Source organism: Enhydra lutris, unplaced genomic scaffold (genome assembly GCF_002288905.1).
Source record: "Enhydra lutris kenyoni isolate GAN:26980312 unplaced genomic scaffold, ASM228890v2 scaffoldscaffold59, whole genome shotgun sequence".
Classification (NCBI taxonomy): domain Eukaryota; kingdom Metazoa; phylum Chordata; class Mammalia; order Carnivora; family Mustelidae; genus Enhydra; species Enhydra lutris.
In genome coordinates this window covers 979996-1007834 of record NW_019154143.1, presented here as the reverse complement: position 1 = coordinate 1007834, position 27839 = coordinate 979996, and the positions used below count along the sequence as shown (strand labels likewise).

The 27839-nt window shown below is 42.5% G+C and overlaps 1 protein-coding gene across 1 annotated transcript in view; it reads left to right on the top strand.

Moving 5' to 3' along the window:
- Positions 1 to 27839, top strand: part of LOC111158449 (vitrin) — a 98039-nt gene that overhangs the window by 14423 nt on the left and 55777 nt on the right. Inside the window, exons 2-3 of the mRNA XM_022520469.1 lie at positions 7967 to 8036; positions 15962 to 16027. Of these exons, the coding sequence (XP_022376177.1) occupies positions 7985 to 8036; positions 15962 to 16027 (118 nt within the window). The 5' untranslated portion in view covers positions 7967 to 7984. The remainder of the gene's footprint in view (positions 1 to 7966; positions 8037 to 15961; positions 16028 to 27839) is intronic.

Genomic DNA, 27839 nt, shown 5'->3' with positions numbered 1-27839 from the left:
GTATTCCAGAAAGGGCAATAGTAAGGGTCTGGGACAAGACATGGAGGTGCTGCATGTAGACAAAGACCCTTCTTGGACCCCAGGTGTGCTGTGGGTCCGAGGAGAGGATTACAGGAAAGAACTGCAGTGTGATGGTTTGAGATGGAAGTGGGGCCATTTCAGGAAGAGTCTGTAATGGCTCACCGAGGAATTCAGGCTCTTTTCTGAATAGGATGAGTGGACTGTGGAGAAGGAGTCTGAGACGGTGAATGGACAATCTAACCCATGCTTTAGGAAGTCAGTTCTCCCAGCTGGAGGAAAGGGTGACCTGGAGCCCAGAGAGCAGACACCAAGGAGTAGGCTAGGAGATTATTGTGGCTTCTTAATTGATATCAACATTATCAATGTTCAATCTTCAAAAAAAAAGCTATTCTATTAATTCCAACTTATTAACATATGTGCACAGAGTAAAATTGAAATAGAACAAAACTGTCAGACTCACTTCTGTCTTTGATCACTACTTACCCAATTTTCGTTCTCTAAAGCAATTACTGCATGGTTATTAAAATAAAAAAATTATAAGAGAGTACTATGGACAATTGTATGCTAACAAATTGGATAATCTAGCTGAAGTGGACAAATTCTAGAAACACAAAGCCTACCAAGACTGTGAAGAAATGCAAACTCTGAATAGACCCGTAACTAGTAAGGAGATTGAATCAGTAATCAAAAATCTCCTGACAATAAAAAGCCCTGGGTCTGATGGTTTCTCTGGTGAATTCCACCGAACACTTAAAGAAGAACTAACACCAAACCTTCTCAAACATTTCCCCCCAAATGCAGATAAGGGACTACTCCTTAAGTCATCCTATGAGGGCAGCATTACCCAGATACCAAATCAGACAAAGGCACTACAAGAAAACTATAGTGTCCCCTATCAATACAATATCTCTTATAAATAATGATGTAAAAATCTTCTGCAAAATACTAGCAAATTGAATTCAGCAGCATATTAAAATAATTATACAACATGACCAAATGGGATTTATTCCTGGAATGCCACAATGTTTGAACATACACAAAAATTGATGAATGTAATACACTGTGCTAATAGAATAAAGGGGAAAAAAACAAACACATGATCATCTCACCTGATACAGAAAAAGCATTTGTCAAAATGTAACATCCTTCCATGATAGAAACACTCAACAAACTAGGAATAGAGGAAACCACTTGAACATAATAAAAACCATATGTGAAATCTCATAGCAAACCTCAGGCTCAAAAATGAAAGACTGAAAGCTTCTCCTTTAAGATCAGAAGCAAGGCAAGGATGCCCACCTGTTCTCTCCACTGCTATTCAATAGAGCACTGGAAGTTCTAGCCAGAGGAATAAGGCAAGAGAGATAAATAAAAGACATCCAAAATAGAAGGAGGAAGTAAAATTATCTCTGTTTGCAGATGATATGACCTTAAATGTAGAAAATCCTAAAGATTCCACAACAAAACTGTTAGAATGGAAAAAAAAAAGTTGTTAGAATAAATAAATGAATTCAGTCAAGTAGTAGGATACAAAATCAACACAAAAAACTCAGTTGCATCTCTATACGTGAACAACAAACAATCTAAAAAGGAAATGAAGACAACAATTCCATTTACAATAGCATCAAAAAGAATAAAATACTTGGGAATTAATTTAACCAAGGAGATTAAAGACTTGTACCATGAAAACTACAGAACATTGCTGAAAGAAAGTAAAGAAGGCATAAATAAATAGAAATGTATTCCATATTCATAAATTGGAAGACTTCATATTGTTAAGATCTTAATACTACCAAAAGCAACCTACAGATTCAACACAGTAGGCAGTAGATAGGCAGTACCTATCAAAATCCCAATGATGTTTTCTGCGGATATTGAAAAACCCATCCAAAAATTTATATGGAACCTCAAGGGACACCAATTGGCCAAAACAGTCTTGAAAAAGAAGAGGCAAGCTGGAAGAGGCACAATTCCTGTTAGAAAACTTATTACAAAGCTATAGTAATCGAAATAGTGTGAGCCTGGCATAGAGGTAGATGTATATACCAATGGAATAGAATGGAGAGCCAGAATTAACCCTTATGTTATGGTCAAATGATTTTTGACAAGAGTGCCAAGACCATTCAATAGGGAAAAGATACTCTCTTCAACAAATGGTGCTGGGAGAAGAGGATATCCATATGCAAAAGAACAAAGTTGGACACTTACCTAACACCATAAACAAGTACTAACTCAAATGGATCAAAGATCTAAATATAAGACCCAAAGCTAAAAAACTCTTAGAAGAAAACAGAGGACAAAAGCTGCATGACGTTGGGGTGGACAGTGATTTCTTAGATATGACACCCAAGGGGCATAGACAGCAAAAGAAAAATAGACAAATGAGTCTTCAGGAAAATTTAAAAATTTTGTGCATCCAAGACACTGTAAACAAAGTACAAAAAATTGGGAGAAAATATTTGCAAATCATATGCGGTAAGAGATTAATATCCAAAAAGTATAGGTAACCCTTAAATTCAACAAGAAAACAACGTAATTTGAAACTAGGCAAGGGACTGGAATAGACCTTTTCCAAAGATTGACAAGTAGCCAAAAAGCACTCAAAAAGATGTTCAACATCACTAATTATGGGGGAAATGCAAATCAAAACTGCGATGAGATGCCACTCCACACCTGTTAGGATGACAACTACCAAAAGAGACAGAAAATAGGAGGTGTTGGTAAGACTCTGCTGATGCTGGAAGCCTTGAGCATTGTTAGTGGCAATGCAAAATGGCACAGCCGTTCTAAAAACAGTACCCTGCTTCCTCAAAAAACTAAAAAAAAAAACTACCATACGATCCAGTGATTTCCCTCTGAGATATAATAATCACAAAAGAATTGAAAGCAGGGTCTCGGGGCACCTGGGTGTCTCAGTCGTTAAGCGTCTGCCTTTGGCTCAGGTCATGATCCCAGGGTACTGGGATCGAGTCCTGCAATGGGCTCCCTGCTTGGCAGGAAGCCTGCTTCTCCCTCTCCCTCTGCTGGTCCCTCTGCTTGTGTTCCCCCTCTCGCTGCATCTCTCTGTCAAATAAGTAAATGAAATCTTTAAATAAAATAAGAAAGAAAGCAGGGTCTCAGAGAGATTTGTACATCCATGTTATAGCGGCATTTTTCACAATAACTAAAATGTAGACGCAAACCAAGAGTTCATCATCAGATGAACAGATAAGTAAACTATGGTTTATATATGCAATGCAATATTATTCAGCCTTAAAAAGAAAGAAACTCTGACATATGCTACAACATGGATGAGCCCTGAAAACATTATTCTATTTGACCTGGGCCAGTCACAAAAAAACAAACACTCTTTGATTCCACTTAAATGAAGTTATTAGAGGAGTCAAAATCCTAGAGGCAGAATGCAGCCTGGTGGTTGCTAGGAGCTTGGGAGATAGGGGAGATGGGGAGTTTTTATTTAATGTGTGTGGAATTTCAGTTTTACGAGACAAAAAGAGTTCTAGAAATGGATGGCGCCGATGATGGCACGTTAGGAGTGTATTTAATCCTGTTGAACTGTACTCTTAAAAAGTGGTTTAGATAGTACATTTTACATTTGTATATTTTATTCCAATAAAATAATGGGAGAAAAAAACCCTGAAGAATCATATAAATATAAGGTGATGTTATTATTTATTACCAGCTTGCTCTTTTCTAACTCCGGGCAAAAAAGGACTGAATCAAATTGGCTGGCTACTCTACTTGCATCGGTGTGTCTTTTTTATCTCACAATCAAGTCTCATTTGCCTCAACAGAACTTCATATTCAGGACTCTATATTTACAGCTCATGGCACAAGCCGTAAATTCACCAATCAGTAACACAAGTTTTTGGAAACTCTGATTATTTTGTTTCTGTTCAAACCCCAGTGAACACGTGGGAATGTAGGGCTCCAGCATTCCTGCGCTTGCCACAGCTTTGTGTCACAGGACAGTCTGCAGCAACTGCTGAACAGGGGTGGTGGCCATCCTTATCCCCAACCTCTGTAATGGTTAAGAGAGGGTTTGAATTTTTTTTACACACATTTTAAAAGGCACCTCTCTGTTTCAAGGCATGAGTAACTAGACCAAGCTAGGACAGAAACTGAAGTGGTGAGAAAGAGGTCTGAAAACATTCTGATTCCAAGAGATCGAGCGATTCTGGTCCTGTTCCATCAGGAGCGAGTCAGCATTTGGGTGATAATTCCTCCAGGGTTAGAGTGTTTCCTGGAATCCTGTTTGTTTTTATCCACCCATCCCAGCATGGAAAGATCAGATACTTCATGTCTCCTAAAGTTGTAAGACAGATCTGCAAGCATTTCTCTCTGCAATCTATCTTCCCTCTGCTTGTTGACTATCGATAATGTGTTTTTTTTTTTAAGATTTTCTTTATTTATTTGTCAGAGAGAGGGAGAGAGCGAGCGAGCACAGGCAGACAGAGTGGCAGGCAGAGGCAGAGGGAGAAGCAGGCTCCCTGCAGAGCAAGGAGCCCGATGTGGGACTCGATCCCAGGACGCTGGGATCATGACCTGAGCCGAAGGCAGCTGCTTAACCAACTGAGCCACCCAGGCATCCCAGACTATCGATAATGTTTATTGAGAGATAAATCACATGCCAGAAATTGAAAGTGTACAATGCACTAGTTTTTAGTGTATTCATAAGATTGTCTTTGTTTTCTTTCCTCTTTTTATTTCCTAGGGAAAGGAGAGAGCCTTAGCTACTCACTCATTGATTCAATGTGTATTTATTGACCACATAAAAAATCAAGTACAAATCCCTGCCATCACGGAGCCCGCATTCTAGTGGAGAAAACAAACAATAAACAAACAAAATACATAAACCATAAAGTATGTCAATGATGATAGTAACATAAAAAAATAGTAGAAAAAATAGGGTGTAGCAGTTGGTTGTGGGTGGAAGACGGATTACAAATTTAAGATGAGTGGTAAGGGGACATCTCAAGAGACGGTAACATTGAAGCAAAGACTTGGAAGAAATGAGGAAGTTAATCATGTTCTCATCTGGGGGAAGAGCATCCAGGTAGAGGAAACAGTAAGTGCAGAGACCATGAGATGTGTGTTCTAAGAAACCGCCAGGAGACCAGTATGCCCAGATCTTAATAGGTGACGGAGAAATGAGGTCAGGAGCCACATAGGGTCATAAGCCACTTGTCAAGACTTTGGCTTTGATTCTGAGTATGGTGGGAAGCCACTGTAGAGTTTTGATCTAAGGAATGCTGTGAACTGATGTACTTTGAACCAGGTCATGCTGGCTGCTATGTGGATCATGGAGTCAGAAGGAGAAGGAGATGTTTGTTAGGAGGCTGATTACAGTAATCCATGAGACAGGAAGCATAGCCTGAGCAGACGGCAATGGGAAAATGAGAAGATTGGGCCAGATTCTGGATAGAGTATGAGTGTTGAGCCAACAGGCTTGGCTGAGAGAAGATGTGGAGAAAGAGAAGGAGAAGTCAAGGTGACTTGAAATCTGCAAAGCTGAACAGTAACAGGCGATTGGTGGGGCTGGCTTAGGTGGGGGACAGTGGGACAATTTCCTGTACTGCATTTATCCTAGAAGAAAGGTAAATGTTTAGGCCTGAAAACATGTAAGTTGTTCTGGAGCATCTCAAAATAGTAAAAGACGAACAAATTGTTACTTTTTATCATCCTATTTCTAAAACATAACCCAGCTACTTAAGCATCAAATTGCAAATAGATTGTACCCATGGTTTTATTTCTATTTTTGAAAACAAAACCGTTATCTGCCTATTATGTAACCAGTAGTCAGTTACCTTTCTTAGGAAATTTAACATATTGCAATTGTTGCTGGAAATTAACAAAATCATCAGTTCTGTTTGAGGTTGCTCTTGCTGCCTAATTTAATTGTTTGTGATAAAATCTTTCATATACTAAACAGTTTTATTTAAGTTAATTGCATTAGGTACCTGTATTACTACTTCGACCATAATTTGATAATTGCTTTTTGTTAATAAAATCTGCATAGTCCTGAAACTAAATACTGGCTATAAGCCTGCCCTGCACCTAGCTAGTACTAGATTATGTTTCAAATTCTCTACTTTGGCAGCTTCAAAATCAACCATGGAAGATTTACACACAGAAATCAACAAACATTATAAGTTGGGGATTTTTTCCCCCCAGAGAACAGATTCAGCAGGACACTACGGGGCATAGAGACATGTAGGGTATGAATGCCAGATTTCAGCCCCACAGTGGTGGCATTGGACAGAGAGGATGTAACGGGAGCCATCTACCCCAGAAGGTAGGGGTGCTTTATCATTGACATTGCTTAGAATTGCTAGCTTATAAAGGTAATAAAAAGCAGACCAACCTTAAGCTTTCAATTCTCTACAGACAAGGCTCTTCCTTATTGTCCGTGCCCAGAGCAGGTCTTTCCCACCACTCCCACCTCCAATCTCGTCCTGCTGACTGTCCGGTCACCAGGGGAGTGACATGTAACTTTTTTAAGCCTTCATTTCCTGAAGGGATCATAAAATCTACCACACTGTCTTGTTGTGAAGACTTGAGACCAAATAGAGTACAAAGTATACGCTCTAGGTAGTGAGTAATGGTAGGATGAACAAACCTTTTAGGGTTTCCTCCCAGCCCCAAGAGAAGGAGGAAACCCCACATAGATCAACAGCATCTTCATATCCACTCTGCTTCCCAAACTCTGAGCCCCTGTCAATGCTGTTCCTCCCACTTGGGGTCACGTCTATTTCTGCATGTCCAAACTGTTTGCCTTTCAAAATTGACCCAGTTGCTATCCCCTCTAAGAGACTTTCTCTTTTTCCCATGGCTGATATAATCTCTCCTTCCTGTAAAATTCCCTGGCTTTGGGGGGAATCTCTGGTACTTTCCCAGGCCTACTGGATTAGAATCTGCATTTTAACAAGATCCCTAGGGGATTCCTATGCATGTAAGATTTAGGAACTCTTGCTCTAAATCACTGGATCTCACACTTGTCAGCACATTGGAATTACCCAGGGAGCTTTTAAAAATTTAACGCCTAGATCCCACCTTAAGAGATTCTGATTCAACTGGTCTGGGGTACAGCCCGTGCACCAGGGTCTTTTAGAACTCCCAGATGATCCTAATATGCATCGAAGTTTGAGAACCACTGGTCTATAAACTCTCCTTATACTCCCTTATGGAGCCTGCACACTTCCTAATGTTAAGGTTATTTGTGTCTATATATGTTTTCCCACTTGTAGTAAACTGTAAATCTTTTAAGAGCAAGAACTAGTTCTTCATTCAGTTTTTATCACCCCCTCCCTAACAATACCTGGCATATAATGGGAGTTTAATAAACACTATTACATGAATTATGAATGCATCATTTATCTGTAATCTAAAAAGAGTCTCTCAGGGCGCCTGGGTGGCACAGTGGGTTAAAGCCTCTGCCTTCGGCTCAGGTCATGGTCCCAGGGTCCTGGGATCGAGCTCCACATCGGGCTCTCTGCTCATCAGGGAGCCTGCTTCCCCGCCTGCCCCCCTGCCTGCCTCTCTGCTTACTTGTGATCTCTCTCTGTCAAATAAATAAATAAAATCTAAAATAAATAAATAAAAATAAAAAGAGTCTCTCAATACCTAAGAGTAGCTTTTGTCCTAATCTGAAGACGGCTTGAACCTATTCCCAAAATTATGGAGTCAATTCTTCTTCACTTCTCTGAAGAATGGGGGTTGGTGGCTAGAATGGGATTTCTACCTGAGGATGCAGGCTCTCTGGGTACCAGTGAGTCGGGCCACTGCCATCTCTGGGGGCTCCTTAGAGAAAGCTGCAGCTTTGGAATCTGGAGACCCCGGGGAGAAATGAAAGAAGCAAAATGAAGGGGCCCCTCCCCACACTCCATGTGTCCAGTTCAGAACTCTTGGCTGAAATATGACGGTGTTATTGTTTCTTCCTCTCCAGGGTGCCATTTTGATTTTTATGGGGATTGTTGTCCTCACTATGAAGGCATCTGTTATTGAAATGTTCCTTGGTAAGTACTTTTATGTGTGTATCTGGATACACTTTTAACATTTTCCTAAGGTCCAAAGAATCTTGCCAAGAAGAGGCTTAAACCAAGACAGAGCATATAAACAGTACAGTGTATCTTTTTATGATAAACATTTGAGAGAGACGTTTAAGTGAGAATGTTAAGTGTAGATCAAATTCAGGATGTACGTGTGTATATATTTTTGTATGAAGCAAAATTATGTATCACGTGTGTACATGCTACACACATACACACACACATATCTTGCCTTCTTCAGCAACTAGCAAATGTTTCAGATGGAGTATATTTACAGATTCTGAATTCAGAAATCTTATTGCTTATTTTTCAAAAAAAAAAAAATCTCATCACTGACATGTCCTTATTTGTACCACTGGTGACTCATGCTCTCAGAGACAGAACCCACACCAGCTATCAGCAGAGAACACAATTTTGGGTAGGCTCTGGAGGAGGAGCAGTTCAGCGTCAGGAGAGAAAAGGATTGATGGGGTTAGCTTTAAGCCCAAGGGTGATTATCTGTTAATCTTGACCCCCACTGTGCCCTGGCCACCTTGGACAGAGCAACCCTATGGGAATCACTGCCTTACTCTCACCAGGGAAGGGTGCGAAGACTTTTTGGTCATTGTATTCGTTTGCTAGGGTGCCATGACAAAATACCGCAGGCTGAGTGGCTTGAAACAGTGCAGTTTTATTCTCTCACAGTCCTGAAAGCTAGAAGTCCAAAACCAAAGTGTCAGCAGGATTGGTTTCTTCAGACGGCAGTGATGGAGACTGTGCTCCATGGCCCCTCCTTCGGGAGGTTTGCCGGCCATCTTTGGCATGTCTTGGCATCTCTGCCACCATCTTCACGTGGCGTTCTTCCTCAGTTGGTTGAGTATCTGTGTGTGTCCAAATTTCCTTTTCTTATAACACTAGTCATAGTGAATTAGGAGCCCAACCTACTCTAGTACAACCTCATCAGAACTTAAACAATTACATCTATTTCAAAATGAGGTCACATTCGGTTTTGAGGGCTAGTACTTCAACCTATGAATTTAGAAGGGACAAAATTCAACCCAGAATATAATCAGAATGTTCCAGGTCTGTGTAGAGGAGGTCTGTGCAGCAGAGTTGGGGAACAGAAGAGAAGAGGTGACACAGGGAAGGCAAGAGGGCTCTCACGGGGTGGAAGGAGATGAGACCAGGAGTCGGAGAGACCCTATGGGTTCCAGTCCAGACTGCCCGCCAACCTGCTAAGCTCAAGCCCCTTCATTTCCAGTTTGCCCTTTGAGAGGCTGTCCCCTCCCACACTGCCCCACTAGTTAGTGTTTCTTATGTAGGGCAAGTGGAGAGTCAGGAATAGGAAGGCTTTAGCTGCTGTAAAACACACAAAGCCAGCAAACCCCGAGGCCATTTCATACTCTGCTTGCCCCCCACACGACAGAACCAAGAAGGGACACTTGACTGTCCTTCCTTGTCCCCAGCCTCTCACAACCTGTCTTTCTGCAAAACTCTCTCCCCTCAGGGCTGCTCATTCAGAAGGTAAGAAATCAAAGCCAGCAAAGGAGATTCCTGTCACACAATTCCCTCTCTGTCCTCACGTGTCTGTCTCCCCAGCATCTCTCTTACTCATCTGCTTGTCTTTATCCCAAGGCCATTTCCCTGTCACTCTCCTCAGTACTGGGACAGCCTCCCTGCCCCAAATCCTGACCCCTCTAACTCCTTCTCAACCACACCCCCAATTAATCTCTCTAAAGAACACATCTGATCACCACTCTTGACTTAAACTCCTCCGTGGTTCCCCTTTGTCTTTGGGATGGGATCTATAACTCTAAAAGTACCTTGCTTGCTGGACGGACCTTCCTGATATGGCCCCCCTTGCTGTCTTCCGCTCTCCTTGCTCCCCACAGAGCCCACTCCGGCTTCCGAGGATCTGAAAAGTACTGACCTTCTCCGTCCCTCAGGGCTCACCTCATTTCCCCCCTTCAGGCCTTTGACCATGCTGGGTCCCTTGCCCAGAATGCTCTTCCTCTCACTCCCACACCCCCCACAAGCCCTACTCATCCTGGGGAAGCTTCCTTCCACCACCACCAACCCCCCATTTGACCAGGCCATCTTCCTAAGGGCTTCTGTGGTGCCCTGTATTGATTCTCATAATAGCTGTGTTGTGTTCACCTTTCCATTCGGCAGGCTCCCCCAGAGCTGTGAACTCACTGAGGGCAGCTGGCAGGAGCTGTGTCCTGCATTTTCAATGCTGAGCATATCTCATAGGCACTCAAGAAATATTGTAAAATAAATTATTCTTAGGGATGCTAGATTTGTAAGGACTCAGAGTCCAACTGTGCACCTAATTCCAATGTGTGGGTGTATATATACTACAAATCAAATATTACACAGTACTGTCCAATGATCCCCCCTTAATTAATGTCAATTAAGTATCCAATATATATCAGAGCTAGCATGTTTAAGACATCCTCGAATTTATGATACAGCAGAGTTTTATGCCACTGTCTTTGGAGCACCATGTGTAATCAACAACTGTGCTTATGGGGAGTGAGTGGAATAAATGGGCTAAGGCAGCAGTCAGCAAACTTGCAATCTGGTTCCAGCTTTTGCCCCAAAGACCTGCAGCTTTAGCCAAGGTGTTAACCCTGACCTTTGTGTCTTCTTTTTAATAAAATAAAAGGATAACCTACAAAGCTCTTCCCAGCTTTAATATTCTGTGATTTGAAGCATAATTTTATGATTTACATGATTGTAGAGAATAAGTCATCCTGTCTTTGCTATGAAGCTCTGATTTATATGACATTAGATGTTTCATTGAGTACATAATATGAAATTAAAACATGGGGGAGGGGTGCCTGGGTGGCTCAGTGGGTTAAGCCTCTGCCTTTGGTTCAGGTCATGATCTCAGGGTTCTGGGATAGAGCCCCGCACCGGGCTCTCTGCTCAACGGGGAGCCTGCTTCCCCATCTTTCTCTGCCTGCTGCTCTGCCTACTTGTGATCTCTCTCTGTCAAATAAATAAATAAAATCTTTTTTAAAAATTAAAAAATTTTTAGAAAGCATGGGGAAAATTTGAACTGCTTTAAAATGATCTGCTTTGTAAATCAGTTTTCAGGAAAGCACTGTGGACACTTAAAGAGAAGCAGAGCTGGAGAGTGTTTAAAGTGGTAAAAATAGGTTTTAATCAGGAACTACCGCAATTGAGGAGATCTCACTATAGAAATGGGCTCAATTCCAAATATAACAAGGGACATGGAGATTTATATCTGAGCAGCAGATTGCGGGGGTCGGTGGATGGAAATTACTGAGAGAAGACATCAAGGGTGGGGGATTCTTGCTAAACCTATCTGACATGGTTCTTGCTAAAGGCAGACCAGGGTGATCAGATATCTATCAAGGGTGGGGGATTCTCTCTAAACAGGATTCTTGCTAAAACCGGGTGATACAGGACCAACAAGGAGGAACACTAAAGCCCAGTGTCAAAGGCCAGTTGGGAAAAGGGCTTGGAGGAGCCCCATTAGAGTTTAGTCAAAGAGAGAGTCCTTGTCAATACCACTAGAGTTAGTATCCTGAGGGGCCCTGGAGTTTATGGGGTACATGGAGGCATTTCTATAAAAGTTGTAGACACATAATAAGTTTTCAGTAAGTGCTTCTTGATTTGATCATTGATTAGATGTCCTGGCACTTCATGTCTTTCTTGAAAGTAAGTGAATTCTGATGATAATTCATGACTGGCCAGAAGACTAGGATATGAATGCCGATTAACCATACTGATGATTTTGGTATGCCCTTTTCATTTTCATAAATCTATGGGATTTCAATATGACCCAATTAAAAAACAATTTATCTTGTCTTTTTTTAATTGTAAAAGAAACATTGTCTTTATAAAATATGGGATTTATATATGGAAAATACTATAAAATGGCAAAAATATACAAAATAAAAATAGAAACGACAATGCCATCATTACAAACATTTTGGTATGTTTGTTCCACTTACTTCTCTCTGGATATATTCTAATTTTGTCAGAATCATTCTTCAGGTTAGAGCTGAGCACTTGCCAGCTTGTTTAATATTCTTTAACACATCATTTGTAGTAAATGCTCAGGGTACCCCTACTGTTGGGACATTTCCAGCATTCCATTATTTCCAGATTATCATTATAAATAATGTTTAGTGAACATTTTTTACATAAGTTTTTGTCTACATCTCTAATTATAATTTGGGATATATTCCTAGAGGTATATTTCCTAGGACAAAGAATATAACTCTTTTTAGGGTTATTGAAATATATTACCAAATGGCTTTCCAGAATGACTCCACCTTCTTAAACTTCACCAGCAGTGTACCTAAATGCCCTTATCTCAAATCCATGCCAAGATTAATTATCATCTTGTTTTCAGTATTTACTGACATAATATGGGAAACTACCCCTTGGTTTGGCTTTGGCTTGCAATTTTTATCATTAATGAGACTGAATGTTGTTTTAAGCTCATTCATTTGCATTTCTTTATCTATAAGCTATCTGGATGATAATTTATTTAATTCTAAAACAATTACGCCTCTGCCATCTTAACTATACTGATGGCTACTCTAGAGAGGAAGAGAGTAAGAAGTGGAAGGAGATCTTTTATCTGAAAAAGTAATTTCAACATTCAGCTTATTTTGAAATTTCAAGCACTGATGTCAAAGGATGGGAACTTTAGTCAATGTTGTTCAAAACTAGAACACTGAGTTTTGAACAGTTGAGAAGTATTGCTGCAAATTGCGTAAACCACAATTACCTTAGAACTTTGCACTCTAGATTTAATTTCCTCAAGCCTTCTAGACACTAATGGCCTCAGTAGCCAGAAGGGACTGGATTTCAGACCTGTGGTCCACTTTGTACTTTGAAGTGAGAATCAGCCATCCATCCCTGTGCTCTGCCTGGCTTCCTAAGAAAAGCGACACAAGACTGATTTTTCCGTTTCCCAAATTCAATACTCAATTCACCACTTCAGCATAGCAAGAGAAGCCTTACTGATGAGGAATGAAGACTCCAGGGCACAAGCACATTTTCAGCCTTATTGACCAGCCCTCCCCTTGAAGAGTGGTTTCTGGGGAGTTTTAATTAACAAGATTCCAAGCTGAGGAGTGGGCCAATGTGTACCATTGAAAATAATGACTTTATTAACCACTGTGGTAAAACTGAACCCAGCTATACATGTTTTCAGCCCGGAGGGTCGTGGGTGAGCAAATGCAAGTGATGGGGTGGTCTTACTGAAATATTTATAGCCCTAATGATATGGAGACTCAGAAACCACTTGCCACAGGCACAGAGGCCCAGAGACCCAGAAGGACAGTATTTGGTTTTTCCGAAGAATTGATACCCAAATATATGACTATTTCAATTATTCCTTCTAATGAACTTGCTTAATTTTCTTTTCCATATTTATTTAGTATTTGTCCTTTAAAATATTCTAGGATTCGTTGTTTTTGTGTATAAAATGAAGAAGTGTCTTCGCACAGAGTTAAATGACACAGAGACTCCTATAAAAATTAGACCTCCAGGACACTCACATCCACCCAAACCCCAGAAGTAAATAACACCTCAAAAATGTCTGCCTTCATTCCACTTGGCTAGACCTGTGGTTCCTACTCAGTTCTCTTTCATGTGTCTGTTCTCTCAGGACATGCTACGTCAGCTGTGCGGCCTCAGCTCATGCTACTGCTCAAAACTGGGGATAATTCAGGAGCTGCGTTTTGGGTGCAGAATAGCTAGATAATCACAAGATAAATAACAATTTTCTTTTTTTTTAAGATTTTATTTATTTATTTGTCAGACAGAGATCACAAGTAGGCAGAGAGGCAGGCAGAGAGAGGAAGAAGCAGGCTCCCCGCTGAGCAGAGAGCCTGACGCAGGGCTCTATCCCAGGACCCCGGGACCACAACCCAAGCTGAAGGCAGAGGCTTCAACCCACTGAGCCACCCAGGCGCCCCTAAATAATAATTTTCTTAGCAAACCCTGGTGACATTTTCCTTCAAAGGTAGTTGCTAATCAAGAATTCCCAGGTCCATTTATATCTAAATTAAACATTTGTGTTGTCACACACACACACACCACGAAGGAGAATGCCTATTTTGATTACTCTATCACCTTATATATACCTCTGGAGTCCCAACCCTACCCAGAAAGTGAGTTTCTCCAAAAAAAAAAAAAAAAAAAAGTGGCTTAAATAGAAGCATGTTACGCAGTGATAAGGCAGAAGACGCCTGGAGAGGAAGGAAGAAGAATGGAGAATTGGTTAGCTTTTTGAAAGGAAAACATTGTTTTTCCATCTGCAGGTAGAACTAGCGTTAGTACAGAGACGTGAGCATTTTCAGACATTACTAATAAAAAAATGCTATGAGAAATGTTCACAATACGTACCAAAATTCTAAGTGGGCCTATATTTCAGACAAGAAATCCTATTTGGAAATTTATTTAAAGGAAATAACAAAGGATCAGGGCAAAGAGGAAGTTATTTATATTATTAATATTAATATAGTTAATTAACATTAATATTCCATATTAAGTCAGAAGATGACTAAATTATGGTACATCCATATAGTACAATACTTTTCAGGCCCTCAAAATTACTGTGAGAGGAGCATTTAATGACAAGAAAAAATGTCTGTATATATCCTTAAGTAGAAATAAGTTACAAAACATCGCAAACAGTGTGAGCTTGATAAGATGCTTGTTTAAAAAAAGCACCTACAGGGGCGCCTGGGTGGCTCAGTGGGTTAAAGCCTCTGCCTTCGGCTCAGGTCATGATCCCAGGGTCCTGGGATCGAGCCCCACATCGGGCTCTCTGCTCTGCAGGGAGCCTGCTTCCTCCTCTCTCTCTCTCTCTCCCTGCCTCTCTGCCTGCTTGTGATCTCTGTCTGTCAAATAAATAAAATCTTCAAAAAAAAAAAAAAAAAGCACCTACATGAATATGTATACATATAGAAAAAATGAAAATATCGTATCTTTTGTGTTCATCTATGTTTTCTATAATGTTCCTAGTGTTTTTTCCATTCTTCTGTGAGGAACAAGTCCTATTCTGGTAATAAGAAAAAAAATGGTCAGTGCTATTTTTTAAAAACACAAGGCTCAAACTGGTAATGCGACTTTGAACTAAAAAGGATAAAGAGCTCTCCCTTCTTCCTCTGCTGTTGTACTTCCTCAAGAGAGCAGTATCCAAAAGCTGTTCTGCTCCTGTTTCTGAGGAGGAAGGTCAACTAATTGCAGTTGGCCTTGACAGGGCCCGGAAGCAGGTGCTGGTACAGCGGACCACCAGGGGACACTCTGGTCACCCCTCACCCCCTGTAACCAGTCCCCCTCTTCTCCCCAGCCTGCTCTCTTCTTGTCTTCCTTTCCTAGACAGCCCTCCCCTGTGGCTTTCTACATATCCCATCCATTCTACCTTCCTCATCTCCCTCACATGCACGCACGCATGCGCCTGTATGCGCATGCATATACACGCACGCATGCGCAGTGCTCTGGCCAGTTTGAAATTAGCCATTTGGAAACTCCGTGTGGCGCAGAGGAGAAAGCTCAAGAAGGCCCTGGTGTTCACCCTACCTCTATCATTTATTTCTGGCACCAAGCGAATGAGTGGACTTCTCAGGCCCCCCATTTCCTCTTTTGGCGACCGGAGAGGACAGACTCAGGGTGGTGAAATGCAAAGCAGCAAAACAGAGGACAGGTGCCCGGGAGGTGTTTTTGGAAGTCTCCCTCAGCAGCGGCCAGGAAAAGTACACAAACATCCATCTTATTTCCCCAACCTTCATTTAAGGGAACATTACTTCCACTGATGAGACTATTTTAACATGTGATGAAAGCGATGATAAGGGTCAAAAGAGAGAGAGTGTTTGGGTAAAATGATATTGATTAGATTTTCTTTCGTTTTTTCCATGTAGTTTTGCTGGCGACTGGAATACACTCAAATAAAGACATGACCAAGAAGATCAAAAGGCCCAAGTTCAGTAAGTAAAATTGCAATTCCTCATTAGCATAAGGTTTGTGTCTCTCATGTAGAGTGGTTTTATACTTGTTTCAGATAATTTGGAAGGTTTGGGGGCTTTTTGACTTTACTTCAGTTGTTTTGCATTCAGACTGATAGGTAATGATTATTATTTATCACCTACTTCATCCCAAAAAGCATTTGAGAGAGGAGTGCTGATTTTAGGTGAAAGATCTGTGGTTCCATTATAGTGGAGCATTTCAAAATGCACATACAAAGACCAGGCAACGCTATGTCTCTATGGCTAAGCCTGAGTAGGTATTTTCTTGCCATTGAAATGTCAATTCCCCATACCAGAAAATTCTGTCTAGCTAATACAAATCTGCCCTCCTTCCAGCATGCTCTGGGATTAGAAGGTAAATCTCACAGCAAAGCCCAGAAGGTTTCACACCTAATCAGTGAAGAGAGGAAAAACAAATTTCATTTTTGGATGGTATATCAGTTAAGATTAGATGACAGGGAATCTAGAATAACAACTGCTTGAGTAAGACTGAAGTTTTCTTTCTCTCTCCTATGAACATAGTCAGTCTGGGCTTTTAGGGAATCTTCACAATCTTCAGGGATCCAGACTCCTACCTTACAATTCTGCTCTCCGCAACATGCCTCTCAACTCACTGTCCAAAATGGGTGCCCCAGCTCCATCCTTCATGTCCATATTCCAGTTGGCAGGAAGGGATGAAGAAGGATGCATACCCATCCCTTTAAAGATAAGTCCAGGAAATCAAATACACCACTTCTACTTAAAGATCACTAGCCAGTATTAAGGGAGAATGGGAAATGTCTTGATTTCAAGCATCCACATGCCTAAGCTGAAAAAGTAGGGGGTTGTATTACAGGAAAGGAGGAAGAATAGATACTGGAAAATCACTAGTAGGACAAGACATAGATGGAAAGGCTCACGTTCAAATGCTATAAGCACACCGAGATACCTGGTCCTAAATTTATAGATTTGATTGAGGCTTAAGTTAAAGCATATTTATAAAGGGCCATAAAAGAAATGCCATAGATATAGTTAATGTTCTGTGCTCTCTACAACTGAAACTTCTTTATAGGCATTAAATTTAGATGCTTGACATCAGCGACATTAATAATCCGAAATATAAGAAAGATATTTGCTTCACACACCATTCTTTTTTCCTTCTGCTCCTTTAAACCCTCCATGTGGGATTTCCTGTTGAAGTGAGACCAAAAGGGCAGCCAGCCACAGCCTCCAAGCCTAAAATACTAAAAAGGAATCAGTTGCTTATTTATTCCTGTCATTACCAAGAGCCAAGAGAATCAGCCCAGGGCCAGATGTGTGTTCAAAACAATGACTGGGTTAATATGGAGACAAATGCACACCCAAGTATGAATTCCTTTGGGCTGTTTCCAGTATCTTCATTAGCTCATATACAAAAATCATGAAAGGTTCCATGATTACCATGACAACAGTTTTCAGTGACTATGAAAGGCTGTGCTAAATGACCCAAGGGCAAACCTCTTTGAGAGATCTCAAATGGATTGAGTTTCTGATATGCTAAATTCTAACCTTACACTCAAAATCTCCCTGGTGATGCAGCACATTTGAATCAATAAATGCATGAGGCCTTTTCTCTAATTAGAAACCCTGGCACAATCATTAAATGGGGGGGGGGCTAGATACAATGAAGGTAATATGATATTCCCAAACCATGGCAGTATCTGATTCTTTACCTCAGGAATATTTCCAACTCACAGTCTATAGCTTGAGGCCAAAGCAATTTTCATTTTTTCTTTTCAGTGTTGTCAGTCTGCCACTGGGGTAGGTGACTTATGGCAAGGAGGCACGCCATTCATTCCTTTTACCAGTACTGGGTGCCCACCAACTACCAGATACTATGCTAGACACCCAAATGCAACAGTGACTGAGACCTTTGCCCTCACAAAACTCAAAATCTAGGGAGAAAGAAAGACAAGTCACCAGGCAGCTAAAGTTACTCCAAGAATATGGAGAAGAAGCTGTATATCTGGGAGGGCTTCCTGGAGGAAGCGGCACACTTACGCTGATAATGTGAAGACCAAATAGGTATAGATCAGGCAAAGATGAGGAGAAAAGAGTGTTACAAGCAGATAGAAAACAGCACGCCTAAGGCCGGAACGAGTTAAAAAGTGTCAAATATGACTGAAATCTAGAGTAGGAAGCGAATGTGTTGAGATAAGAGATGGAAGGATAAGCAGGCGTCGGATCGTGGAGAGCTTTGTTACCATGTCCAGGAATCTGGACTTCCTCATGAGGGCAGTGGGAATATCTCTGCGCAGGTTATATTGGTTGCAATCAGCATAAATACCAAAGGGATTTTTGCAGGATATGGAGCGGCTTGTGGGTTGGCAGCTAGAACTCACTGGAACTGTACCTCAGATGAAAAGAACTCAAGAATCAGTTCCTCTGCTTCTTTCCACATGTCTGCCTCACTGTCTCTCTCCCCTCTCCCTGTCCCTCCCTGTCTCCCTCTCCCCTGCCCTTCCCTCCCCCCCCTGGACTCTGTGCACACTGTGTCTCTCACTACTGAGTCCACATTCCTGGAAGAGAGAACCTCATTGCATCATCCCAGCCTGCAGGGTGGTTCTCTGAGAAGAGTAAGCTGGTTAGGGTTGTGCTAGGGAAATAAGACCATCCCGCCAACAGAAAAACCCCTCCCTGCCAACAAATGAAGAGAGACGAGAGACAATGCCATTTGTTAGTGAGAAAAAGCATGGAGATTGACACGCATACACAGGTACAGCGAGAGTGTCTACCAAGTCTGAATGGCATTTCACACAAAGGTGTCCCGTGAAGGGGGGAGACAGAACAATTACGTCTTCTCTTATCTCCTTGAGAGATGAAGGCACGTGGCTCGTGCCTGTCTCCCATATGCCTGGGCGTCCCTGAACTCCTGCTGGAGCTAACATCACCGTTTTACTCTAAGAGCTGACATCTCAGAGTATATCTTACAGGGAGCTGCTAGTGGGTTTTAAGGAGAAAAGGGAAATCATAAAAGCCAGGCTTTAAACAAACCAGTTTGGCCTCAGTGTGAGAACAGCCGGCGCCAGTGCCCCTCAGTTCCTGGAGGGGCAGCACCAGCAGCACCTGCGACCTTCTGCCCGATCCCCTCCTCCAACCCCAGCCAGGACTGCGGGAATCAGAAGCACGGGGCTAGGGCCCAGCCCTCCGGGTCTTAGCAAGCCCTCCAGGAACTCCAGTGCCTGCTGACATCCGTGAACCCATGCATCAGAGAGCCGTCCCAGATCAGGGCTTCTTCCAGGTCTGAAGGTGAAATCACGGGTACTGTTCAGTGCCCTCCGACCTCTCGTCTAGCCAGCCCTCCACTGGCACCAGTGTCCCTGCAAGATGAAGGGTCCTGACCACCCAGAGGACTGAAGGTGAAGTAACAAGAAGAAAGTGGTCCGAGAGTTCTGGTCAGTGGACACTGGCCCCTACTAGGCATGCGGCATGGCTCTTAACTCTTGAGGATCTAGTGCCCGAGACCCGGTGCCATGAGCTGGCAGAGCCAGATTGGACATGCAGGTCTGTGTGAGGTTCTAGCCCATAGGCTCTTCCCAGTGGCTTCTACCAAGCCAGAAATGAAGTCCCTGCTGCAGGGAGGTAGAGGGGCTGTGGGATGATCGGGGATGACCGAAAGGGAAATAGAGTAGAAGAGATGTGGATATAGCAGGAAAGGAGGCACCAGCATGGGTATTGTCCTTGCCGAAGCCATACACCATGCGAGTTTATCTGTTTCGTTGTACAAGTAGAGTCACTTTGCTTTAGGCAACGGTCACATTCTCTCCCCCATACTTCTTTTTTTATTTCTGTTTCTTCTCATCTCCTTTCCCTTTTCCATTTTTTTTGGTCTGCCCATGGCCCTCCCAGAGGCCCTCATGCATATCACTCGGCTCCACAGGGGGCTGTTTGGACCAGGAAGGTAGTACATATAGAAAATAAGCTGGCATGGGGGGACTTATAAAAAGGGGAAGCAAAGAGGAAAGAGACAAAGGAAGGAAGGAAAGAAAGAAGGGAGGGGAAGGAAAAGGAAAGGGGAAGGAAAAGGGAAGGGAAGGAAAGGAAAGGAACAAGTTCTTACAAATCTTTTCCTCCCACTTAACCATTCATTTCAAGCTAATACTTAGCTTTCCCATACACAGTTGTATTGGGCAAAATGTTATTCCACCATATTTGGCTTATCACCACCTCATTTTCTAAATCAAATTAAGTCGGACTCCAAACTGCCCATTTTCAGGGGCTGAAAAATTACAATTCCATCATTCCAGGGGCTTCCTCCTTCCCTGAGCCCAGCCCCTGGAAGCCTTGTGCAGTCTACAACACCCAGGGAGTTCCCCTGCACCGCTCTGTGTCCAAGCCCATGTTACTTGCAGAAGTTGGGCACATCATTGTTTTCTGAGTGCTGGCATCTTGGGGAAGAAGGGGAAGTCCCACGTCTAAGGCTTCACCCTGAGGGGCACCCCACCAGGTATTGCTCCAAGATGAGGCTCCTCCAAGGTCACTGGTGGGGAGCAGGCTCATTTCCCTTACTGGGACCTACCTGCCCACTCTTTCCAGTCTTAGAAGACCATTTCCTCCCCATCACTCTTTGGGCTGACCAAGCCCAGTGCCCTCAAACAAGGGCCATCTGGAGAGACTAATTTCCAATGCCTGAGGGAGAGTTTTCTTTGGGCAACTGTGCCCTTTCTCTTGCAACCTTAAGTTCCAGAGGTGTTTGAAGACGAATGCCTGACTACCTTCTTAGAATAGTACGAGGGAAAAAATAAAATGAAAATAAACCCAAGTTAATGTCTCAATAAATTAACCTGTTGGTAAAGTTTACCATACTATACAAAATGAGAGTTTCACCAAGTTTATTTTTAGAGATTTTTCCAGGTTCTCACTTCCCTTTTAAGTTTCGGAGCCCTGGAGCTGGCCTTCCTTGGAGGGACATTAGTGGCGGGTTTAGTCAGTACAGACCTGTTTGAGCATTTTCCAACAAATGACCAAAATATGGCTGCATTTGTCTTGATTATGGAAAGCCACAAATAATGATTGAAGGGTGTAGGTGTGTTCATAACACTCTTCTCCAAAGGCGGTCATGATGCCTTATGAATTTCAAGGATTAACTTCATTTGTGTATAGATTATGTGTTCAAAAAAGGCCTCCTCTTCAACTCATGAATATTTCAGCCCACACTAAAATAAACACATCCTGTGTTTGCCCTTAAATTCTGTCCATCAACAACTCTCAAAAAATCCCTGCCCATCAGTGCCTATAGAGAAAAAAAGCTTTTAAGTTATCAAATCTCAGGAAGCGCCAGAAGAACCTCAGAAGGCATGGCTTCGGTGCAGAGTGGGTTCAGATGAGGAGAGAGCCACAGGACGATCAACTCCATGGAACGCGTTACCGGCTTGCCAGCCCGCAGTCTCTCTGACTTCAGTTAGCACCCCATCTGGTGTCGGATAAAGTCATGCAAAAGTGAGACTTTCTGGACCCAATTCCCATTGCCAGAGCACACACTAACCTAGTTTAGATGGCTCCTGTGTGCGCTGCCCTTCCTCTGCTCTGTACTTATCACCCATTCTTTTTTAAAAAATATTATTTTTATTTATTTGCTGGAGAGAGAGAGCGAGAGAGTGAGCACGTGCACAATCAGGGGGAGTGGCAGAAAGAGGGAGAATCAGGCTCCCCACTGAGCAAGGAGCCCAATGCCAAGCAACATGAAGACCTAATTAGTGTTGAGTATATGTTGAATGGATAGACAAATGAACAGCAAAAACAACAACAAAAGCCTAGTATAAAATAAAGCAAAATGTGGTGATTATTACATAATAACAACAAGGGATATATGAATAGGGTTCATACTAATTTCACGAAAGAGCATTTGAGGTAGGATGTGAACTATAAGTAGAATTTTACAGACAGAGGTTGGTGGAGGGCTTTCCAGGTAGACTAAGCCCAGACATCCTGGGGAAAAAGTAGAAGATGAAGTCAGGGTATAGTGAGCAATGTGGTTGGTTTAAATATCGGGGGAGTCATGGGAGTTGCGGCTCGGATGTGCATTAGGACTAGGCAAGGCTATTCAGGGAAGCTTTGTTCTTAGCCATTCATTGGACAGTGGGGACCCTCAGAGTCTTCAGAGCCCTCTACATGATGAAGACAACAATCAGCAAGATAAACAGAGCAGGATATTCTCCGCAGGCAGTGAAGCTGCATTCTGAAATATTTCCACTACGTTTGAGCCTGTTGAAATCGTCTTAGCTTGCGGTGAAATGTACAACCTTTTATTCACATAGTTCTCTCCAATAAGTTAACCTTAATACCTTGTAAGGCATGGAAAGATCTTTGCAATCAACCTTGAAAGGTTGATGATTCCCAGTGGTACTGCCTTGGGCATGAAGAGGTAATTGTTCTGGGACTTGGTTATTTAGTGATTGGACACTGATGAAGAGATCTACAGCTTTAGGGGGTTGTTGGATTCGAGTCTATCATGCACAGAACTTCTTGAGTAGGTTCACGTGTTGTTGGCTGCCGCAACATGTAAGTCATCCCCAGCGTGTGCTAGCTTTTCAGACACCTGGTGCCAACACCCATGCGTCCTCCACACATCGGTGTGTGTGCCCTTTCTCAGACCATGAAAAAGGAAGAGGATTAACTTTCTAAACCTCCTTCTGGGGCTGAGAAGAGAGGTACATTTTTTTTTAGCTGAGGAAACTACCATGGCAGTTCTCAGGAATAACAGGGAAACAATGGGATAAATGCACAGATGCACACACACACACACTCACACACACACACACACACACACACACACAAAGTGTGTGCGCACATGCACATGACCTACATGCAAGAAATCGTGACCTGCTGATGGTTGTCAGTGATCTTTGAGTTCCAAAAAGTCCTGCAGGATGAGAGTAGGGAACAGCAATTTAACTCTTTCTCTTCAGCTATAGAAGCAGCAGCCAGGTGGAGGTGGCAAAGTCTTGGCTTTAGAGCCAGAGGGCCTGGGTTCAGGTCCTCCTTCTGCCACTTACTTGGTACCTGGGCTTGAGCAAGTCGACTCACTTCTCTGAAATAGAGAAACAATGTACTTCTCAAGGTTTTGTAAGGATCAAGTGAAAAAATGTGTGTTAGAGTCCTTTGTGAACTAGAAATAGGTTGTTTTGAGAGACACAAATTTGCAGCTGTGTTGCCACAGATAGATGAGCCTCTGCTCTCCAGTCACTCCTTCATCATGGTCCTTCCATGGCACATGGATAAAGGTATTGTCTCAAGCCTGGTTAGAAGGACCAAACTTCACAGAGTTTTTGAAGTGTTTAGATCTTGAGCTTGGAGTTACTTGTTGAGGCACACGCTCTCTACTGGGTCTGTCCTTATAAACAATTTCCATCATATGTTTTATGTTTCCCTCAACTGTTGCTTCATATAGTCTTCTTGAGAAATTCAATGACCAGAGGGAAATATTTCTTTGGCCCCCATAGCTTCACAGCTTGGCAATTCTTGGCTCAGGTGAGAGCGTGGGACTGTGTTGGAACCAGACATCAGAGTTCAAACCCAGCCCCACCATGAACTAATGCTATAATTTCATCATCCCAGTGTCAGCATGGCTGCTGTGGATCCTCAAATGCCAGATTAAGCCTGTGTAAATACCAATTCTATAATCTTTTCAGAAGTCTGGAGCATGCTCTATGATTTCTGGAGAATCTGCAATGTACTTCCTCATGATTTCTCTACCTAGTCACTCCTGTGCTCCCATGGCCTTCCTGTTTTACCTTGCCCTGTGACTCAGCTATTTTACTAACTCCTACAAGAGACTTCCCTGCATCTGATATCATATTTTGGAGACTTTACTAAGTCTTAATCTAATCTTACTAGATTTTCTAAGACCAACAGAAGAGGTCACCTCGTGGGGTGTAAAATCTTCTTCTACCCGCTGCTCATTCCGCCCTCACCCTCCCTCCCTATCTCATGCCCCACCTGCTCTCTCTGACTAACAAGCCCATTTTATGGGTAGATGCTTCTCCTTGCCTCTTTGAAGAATTCAGCCCATACACAGGCCCTTGAAGTCCAGCCTCTATCCCAAGTAGGCTTCTCAAGAAAATTCTTCTGAGAAAAACTAATGTGTAGTCCTGAAAAGAGTGTTAGCAAGAACAGTTCTTGACATCTTGGTTATAGCGAGATTATTAATTTATCTAATCCTCACATGATTTGGCCCCTGCTTACCTCCCAGACTCTATCATAGACCTCTCTCTCCCTCATCCACTGTTCTCTGCACACACTGGTCTCTTTTATGTTCTTCAAACCACCAACCCCATTCCCACATCAGGGTTTTTGCCCTGGTTCTTCTTTCTATCGGGGCAGGGTGGGGGTCCTTCTTCTAGGCCTTTGCTAGCTAGCACCTTCTCATCACCAAGTACCAGTGGTAGGAGATTAAGTAGACAGGAGTACAGAGACCAATCCTTTAGGGCCTTGTAGACCATCTCAAGGACCTTGGATATCATCCTAAGGGCAATAGTAAGCTAGTGAGGGTTTTAAGCAGGAGATTGATGAAAAGTGATTACTTTTTTTTAAAGTATCACACTGGCTGACCGATGGAGAAATGACTGGGGCAAAGGGAAGGGCGACATGGAAGGAAGAAGACAAGATAGCAGGCTATTATGTTAACAGTCCAGACAGGAAATGTTGGTGACTTGGACCAATGTGGAGGTAGAGAGGAAAAAGCTTCAGAAATAAAACTAATAGGATTTGCTAATCAACTGGTTTCATTCATTCACTCATTCGGCATTCTTTTTATTTTTTTAAGATTTTATTCATTTATTTAAGAGAGAGAGCACATATGCAAGTAAGGAGGAGGGACACATGGGGAGGAAGAGAATCTCAAGCAGACTCCCCACTGAGCATGAAGCCTGATGTAGGGTTTGATCTCATGAACCTGAGATCATGACCTGAGCCAAAACCAAGAGTTGGATGCTTAACTGACTGATCTACCCACTCGCCCCTCAGCAGACATTCTTGATCAGCAGTAAACAAAATAGAAATCCCTACCTTTGTGGAGTATATATTCTAGTAGGTGACTGAAGATACAGGTGAAACTGGGACCTTGAAAAGTACTAGCATTTAAACAGATAAAAGGAAAAAGTGTTCCAGGTGTCAGAAATGATCCAAGCCAACTTTGCAAGATACTATGCATTTGAGAAGTACCAGGAACGATATTGGCAAGCCCAGAAGTTCTGTGGAGGGGATTATGGAAAGGCCTTAAGGATTTTAGAATTTTTTCACAGGTAGCAAAAAGGTATTGACCCAGAGATTCAAGGTGGTTGAGGACCGTTTAAGAAAAATGGGAAAGGGGACGCCTGGGTGGCTCAGTTGGTTAGGCAGCTGCCTTCGGCTCAGGTCATGATCCCAGCGTCCTGGGATCGAGTCCCACGTCGGGCTCCTTGCTCATCAGGGAGCCTGCTTCTCCCTCTGCCTCTGCCTGCCATTCTGTCTGCCTGTGCTTGCTCTCTCTCCCTCTCTCTGACAAATAAATAAATAAAATCTTTAAAAAAAAAAAAAAGAAAGAAAAATGGAAAAGAATGTTTTTGCAAGAGAAGTCGCTATAAAGGAAAGAGTACCATGATTTGGTCACTGGGTGTCAGGATCAGAGAGAAGGAAACATTCATCTTCAAATTTTATTTAATGGTCATTTTTGTTTCATTAAATTAACATTTTTTATAATTCTCTTAAAATAGGATTTTGCTCTAGTTCAATATCACAGTCTAACAAAATCAAATTTCACATCAAAACTACTTATGCACAAGTACTTTTATGTTATAACAATTCTTCCTCATAAGCAGCCTGGAGGGGAGCTATCTGCTTTCCAAAACCAGCATAGCTTGCCTGGGATCAGCAAAAAGATGAATGGAAAATGAGTATTCCCTTTGATATTGCCTGCTATGTCACTGGCTTATTGTATGAGACATCACCCAGTCTGATACCCCACCACCTGAATCCATTATTAGATCAGGCAGGAGACCCAACCCGGCAGAAACATGCATGGTCCTGTCTCTAAGATTTCAGGGCTGCATGAAATAGTGGCTCAGACAGTACCAGTTTTGCCCAGGGACCCTCTGAGATCCATACAGCAATCACAGGACCTCAGGGAGCAGCATCTAAAGGTCATCTTTTAGTTCTAACCATCTGGGTTGCAAGTGGTTCTTTTTTGCCTATGGCTGGTGCCAAGGGCCTCCAGGAAAAATCCTTGGCAGATAATGTGGTGCTTTAATGTTGAGCTCTGTTGTGAAAGTGATAGCGACCATGAGAAGGCAAGCATCCTGTGAGGGAGAAGAAGAGCATATGGCCAAGAACAGGTCTCTGGGCAGAGGTTCTATCCAAACAGCTCTGGGCAACCCCAGGATTTCTGTGACTTCAGCCCAGGGCTCCCTCTCTACCACAGCAACCGTCCACTCGGGAAGGAATGAGAGAGGCTCTTGCTTTGCTTTTCGAAAACATTCCTGACTGGAAACCTTTTGACTTCTACCTAAGTTGTCTCCTGAGGTTAACAGTGGGGACACAGTGCCTCCAACCCCCAAACTCTGGCCATTTGCCACCTGTCTTCCTACTTCCCTTCAGACCTGAGGACAATACCTCTTGAGCTGCCTTCATTTTGACTTGTCCTCTTACGGATGCCTGATTTCTGTACGTGTGAGAGAACGCCCAGAGAAGGGCGAAGGGAGACACGAAAATGAATCTAAACAACACAAGAGAAAGGAAAAGGAAAACCCAAGCTGTAGGATCGAATAGTTCAAAAGTGTTCCGGGGAAATGCGAAAAGAAATCACTTCTTTGGAGCCTTACGTGGATGGAGGAAAGATTCTCAGAAGTTGCAAGAAAACAGATGCCTTCACAAACAACTGGGGGATACTGGAAAGAACTAAACCCTGGTTTTCACACTCAAGGAAGAGTGGCCAAAAAGACCAAGTGGCCGCTGCTTCCAGAGGCCACATTCAGGCATTACACTTTCCAGTGATTTTGGCAATTACTTTTAATTAGCTCACTCTCTCCAGCTTAATTTTCTGTACCAATTTAACAAATATTTGACCTTTAGCCACACATTGCCATTGCACCCTGTTTTTCCAAAGCACATGAGCATATGTGCTTGATTTCGTTTTTCCTGCGAAGCGTCGAGTTAATTCACTGATTTTACTAATCCAACTGGGTGCCGTTAAGGCAGATCTCATTAAAGGTACTATCAGGCCTTCGTAAAAACAGACCCAACAAAAACAAACAAACACCCCTTAAGGGAAAGGGGAACTTGATTAGCAGGAAGGAAATATTCCCATGTGACCTTTTCCCCTTGTCTTCTTAAACCAACTATTTCATGGAAAACCCCTTGCGTGAACTGTGAATACCCTTAAGTCTTTCCAATATCTTGGATCCCTGTGTAATACTCATGCAGTAAACTTCTAGATTCCCCGCTTTTAACTTCTCTTCTCCAAAAAATTTGGGTTGACCTGCCAGCAGAGCCAAAACTTCTGGAAGCCAAAGTCACATCCACATTAAATCCCAGGTCACAGAGCCGGTCACCTCCTGGTTCAAATACCTGAGAACCAAGAAGGCAGCCTTCTCTCTTGTGTCTGTGTGAAGGAGCAGACATATTTGGGAGAGGGGAAGTGGGGGGCAGAAGGGAAGGGAGCTGAGCATGTCCAATTACACCCAGGAACCAATTAATTTCAGGAGAGACTACACTGGTGTCTTTAGGCCCCAAATTGTCTTTAAATATATATATATATATATATATATATATATATATATAT